The sequence below is a fragment of the Mesitornis unicolor genome, unplaced genomic scaffold (genome assembly GCF_000695765.1).
Source record: "Mesitornis unicolor isolate BGI_N332 unplaced genomic scaffold, ASM69576v1 scaffold38815, whole genome shotgun sequence".
Classification (NCBI taxonomy): domain Eukaryota; kingdom Metazoa; phylum Chordata; class Aves; order Mesitornithiformes; family Mesitornithidae; genus Mesitornis; species Mesitornis unicolor.
In genome coordinates this window covers 103-4,625 of record NW_010188230.1, presented here as the reverse complement: position 1 = coordinate 4,625, position 4,523 = coordinate 103, and the positions used below count along the sequence as shown (strand labels likewise).

The window sequence follows — 4,523 nt, the reverse complement described above, 5'->3', positions numbered from 1 at the left end:
GTATTATATATACAAATATAAAATTATAATTAAAATACATTGCCTTATTGTCAGAGAAGTATATAGACTCAAGTATCCAAATGGGAGAATTAGGTCAGCAGCTACAAATTCTGTGTGTATTTCCTCATAAGGAACTAAAGCTTTTTTTATCCTGTTGTATTATTGGCAACATCAAACTCTGCAACCTTAAATCAGATTTCAAAGACAAAGAACTAACTGGCTAGCGACACAAGGCTGAGAGTGCTTTCAACTGGCAGCATTTTCGGTTTGCAGTCGCTCAATCAGTTGCTCAGCCTATGAGAGAGAGAAAGCAACGCATCAACTACACCATGGACCTTCAGTTCACTGAAAATTCCATTTTAAAAACAGTTAAGTGCCACTGACAGAGCATTTACTTTTCATTTTTACAGACAAAGCATACAACAGAAGCAGAACACAACGGCTGCTTTAAACAGCAGACTCTTTTTCACAGTTTCCATCAAACTCCCATTAGGTGACCAGAAAAGGAAGCAGAACGTATGAAAGTCAGAGGATGTTTGAGCAAATAAATAGCAGATAAAGCAGCATGTCTTTAAGGGCCTCAGAAGACAACAGCGCTCAGAACAACCAAGCTGTGAGACCTTGAATACTCGGGGGGATGCTCCAGCATGGTGCGTTGTGGCCTCTCATCACCCAAAAAGCTGCACACAAGCCTCAGATGTTGCTGAGGGATGGAGTGCATTCATGTATGTGGCTCATGTCACGATACACACATCCAATTGGTTATGTCACTATGCTCACACACACTTTTCTCATCATACGGCTATTTATGCATCTAAAACACAACTGGGACAGCTGTATTTCATATATGCAGCAGCACCAGCCCGCAGAGCCCTCAGAAAGGGCAGAAGGCAGTCTGCCAACATTGCTCTAGCAGCCCAAATTGGGCACATGAAGACAAACAGTAAAATTACACAGCTATACTTATTTGAGGGCCAGATATCTGTGTGACTCTACAACAGAGACACATTTGCTTTTTTCAATCTAGCTGAGATCTCCAGCGAGGTACCACTGTGAAGAAGCCGAGTTTTTTTCTCTTAAAGTAAGAGGCCATCTGTATTCTTCGGATGAGCCAGCCCTGTTTCAGCATCTTTGTTTTGAGGCTGTGCAATAACACCAGGATGCTGTAGCTATGCTGCAAGGATAGGTTTTTTGCTGCATCAAAGCAGTGAGAGTAAGCTTTAGTCCTCGAGAGAGAGGTTTTAAAACAGTGATTTAGTCAGTGTCAGTTCAGTCTCACTGTTTATCTGTACTGACATAAATCAGTACAACCAATGTTTTGTAAAGCAGATGCTTGTTTCAGTCTAAAGATGAGAAGATGAGAAAAAAAACCATGTAAAATGCTAAAAGCAGTCATCAGGTGCCCAAGTTTTTTAACTTAAACTGGATGAACCAGGGTATGTACAATACATAGCCCATCCCACTTGAATATATCCTTTCACAAATACTTACAAAATGTCCTCAGAGGCACATCACATTAACCTAAGCTACACATTAGATGCAGAACCTGAGAATGCAATTGTCGCTCCACTACCCTTAACAAGCATAAACATTAAAATTACATTTTACCATTATATTTTCCTAAATGTTTAATGCAAAATATAAATAACTAATAATTACAGTAATGACAAAAAGAATTGCTCAAAGAATTTTTGGACACAGTTGAAATGTTAGAAAGATGTGACATTTTCAGCTTGCAATTGAAAAACGTACAAACGAGCTCATCTGCATTGCACTTGCGGTGTACCCTTACCGTGATGAACCAGTAGGAGTTGATCCTGTACACAAGTCTGGACAGGAATCCCAGCTGACTGGCTGGGGCCAGGATGTGGAGATGCAAGTGGGATATCGAGCAGAACGGAGGCCAGTGAAAACCCATTCTTCAGAAAACAAGTAAAAAATATTGGCAATGTTAATTCAGGAAGAAGTGGAACACTGCAAGTTATTTAACATGATAACTGAATTAAGAACTCCACTCATTGCATTTTCCTTATGCATAAAGGCAGGAACAAAAATATGCCTTTAATATGCACTAACCTCCTCTTTCACATCTCTGTATTTAAGGCACATTTTGCTAAAAAGAAGGGTTTAAAAAATAAAATGGATCTTAGATGTATCATATCTAGTTATCACCAGGAAAGCCAACTGTCACTAGATAAATGTAGTTTCTACCTATTTTTATCATAAAGGCCCAGGTCCCTATACGCTCTTTAAATGATGTTAGAATTTACTTTGGCCATCCAAGGCATTGGCTTAAACTAAAGGGTGCAGCACTGAAATCAAATGAATGCAGGTATGACTGAAACGCAATGCAATGTCCTGCCTGAATAGGACAAAGTTTACCTCTGTTCTGGAATCCAGGATTTAGAGCATATTTTCAGCATAAAATTAGAGAGCAGCCTTTTAGAGAAGTTGTTTGAAGTGCCCTCCCTATCCCAAGATGTGGTCAAGAAAGAATCTCTGAGTTGGAACGCAATCTGCACTGGAAATTCATCAGAAAAAAGAGTTTTATTCAACACCAGCACATTCTACTTGGGAAGTGATGTGATCAGTGAATGCAAACCTGATTTCTTCAATGAATCATACTGTAGTTGTTGCCACCATCTCTAAAATAGCATTCTGAAAACTAAGAAATATGCTCAATAGACACAGAAGGTTTCCATTACATACCTTACATCATTCAAGTCACTAAAATTATTTCTCTGGAGGACAGCTTTCCCAACTTCCATCATTCTCTTCACTATTAAACACAAATAAACTTCATTTAATGTGTCAGTAATATTTTACACATCGTAGGTCATCAAGTAATTTTAAAAGTATATTCTTCAGAACATTAACTTCAACAAACTGATTACACCGAGATCACAAACATGGGTTTTTCAAAACACAAATACTGTAACTACTCAGAATCAGAGATTGTCAAGACAGTGTTGTGCAATGACTGACATGAAAACTGCCACTGTTAATGATGCTTTTAGGTGTGGTATTATTCTAAGAACTTTGGCCCAAGCTGTGCTATCACAACACTCTTATAACAAAACCCAGCAAATACTGATTGGTCAGAATGATGACATTTACACTAATTCCAGCGCCGTATCTCTACACAGCTACAGGACTTTGATCTCTAGGTCCTGTGCAGACTGGCATAAGTTGGGAAGTTTAAGAGATGGTACACAAATTAAATTAAAATAAAATGCAACTCCGAGTCATAATTATTACTAGGATAAGGTTTCATTACTGTATCTGAGAAAAGAAGCAACCCTAGCAGAAAAAGTCAAGGGAAAAATCTAAGGAATTGTCTTGAAGTCAAACACATAAAGAAGTTGTTTCTGGAAAAAACTACCCTACATTTAAGGAGAAATACAGTGACATAAGATTTGCAACATACAACTATAAATCTTGTCTTGCATCCTCTGAAAATTTCCCTAAGGTGGAGTCTCCTCATGCATGTATGGTTGTTGCTGCTTCTGGTACTCAACACACTTAGGTAGGCATTTCTCGTGAAACAAATTCTAGGACAATCTTTTACTAAGAGGAAAAAAAAAGCCTAAAAGCCTATCAACAGTAAATCACAGCTTCAGTATTTTAGAGTTTTATCTTTTTGAAAATTATTGTTTACTGGAACACCATTTCCCTCTTTCTTCTCTCACTCCCTTTTTCCCTGAAAAACAATGTAGCACTTATTTTAAAATACACATTTTATAAAATTCTTCTGTAATTTTTCATATAATTTTAAATTGCACATATATATCTAAGAAAATGCAATGAAGCAACACATAAGTGCTTCAAAAATAAAGCTGCAGTTCCAACAAGGTGCAGAGGCATCTATACGCCATGCACACACAAGAGACTTTGTGCACTGGTGCAACATTTCTCTAGAATTGCACCCAAATTTATATTCTCGAATATATTCTAGAAAATATTCTAGAACAGCACATGGCAGTTCCCGGGAAGGGTTAAGGCCCTACCTACACTCACTCACACCACCTATTTCCATGTTTACACCCTCAACCAAATGGTGCCCAAAGGCATAATTTACTTGACAACACACAATTTACGGTTATGCAAAATTATTTAGGCTAAGCACACACCTACAGCCTTACCTATGGGAATGTGTTCTCTCTTCAGCGTTTTGCAGTTTCCCATGTGCTCCACCGGCACCACCAGGTAGTGGTGGGGGGCACCAGGTCTGATATCTCTAAAGCAAACAAGGTCTTCATACTAAAAAAGGATGCAAACACATTAAATTGGTTAGGACAAGGGTATAGGCAAAGAGCAGGTAACAAAGCCCATCTTCCCCATATCAATGTGATATTTAAAGTCATATTTGAAGTAAGTAGAAAAAAATCTAAAGATTTTTGGAGCCAGGCTAGAAAAAGACTTGTCAAGCACAATTTGTGCCCTCAGTTGACCTTCTGCAGTCAGGATTTCTTCGTGTTTGTGTTAAGGTTTCTTGCTGATATGCCAACATTTAAGGACAGCAA

General features: G+C 38.2%; 1 protein-coding gene across 1 annotated transcript; it reads right to left on the bottom strand.

The window, feature by feature from the left end:
* Positions 1–246: 246 nt before the first annotated feature.
* Positions 247–4,260, bottom strand: HINT3 (histidine triad nucleotide binding protein 3; the record flags this gene model as incomplete). Its single annotated transcript, XM_010185691.1, has 4 exons — positions 247–294; positions 1,793–1,919; positions 2,710–2,779; positions 4,143–4,260. Coding segments are annotated over 4 exons (363 nt in total), but the record flags the coding sequence as incomplete, so codon positions are not given.
* Between the last annotated feature and the right edge of the window lie 263 nt (positions 4,261–4,523).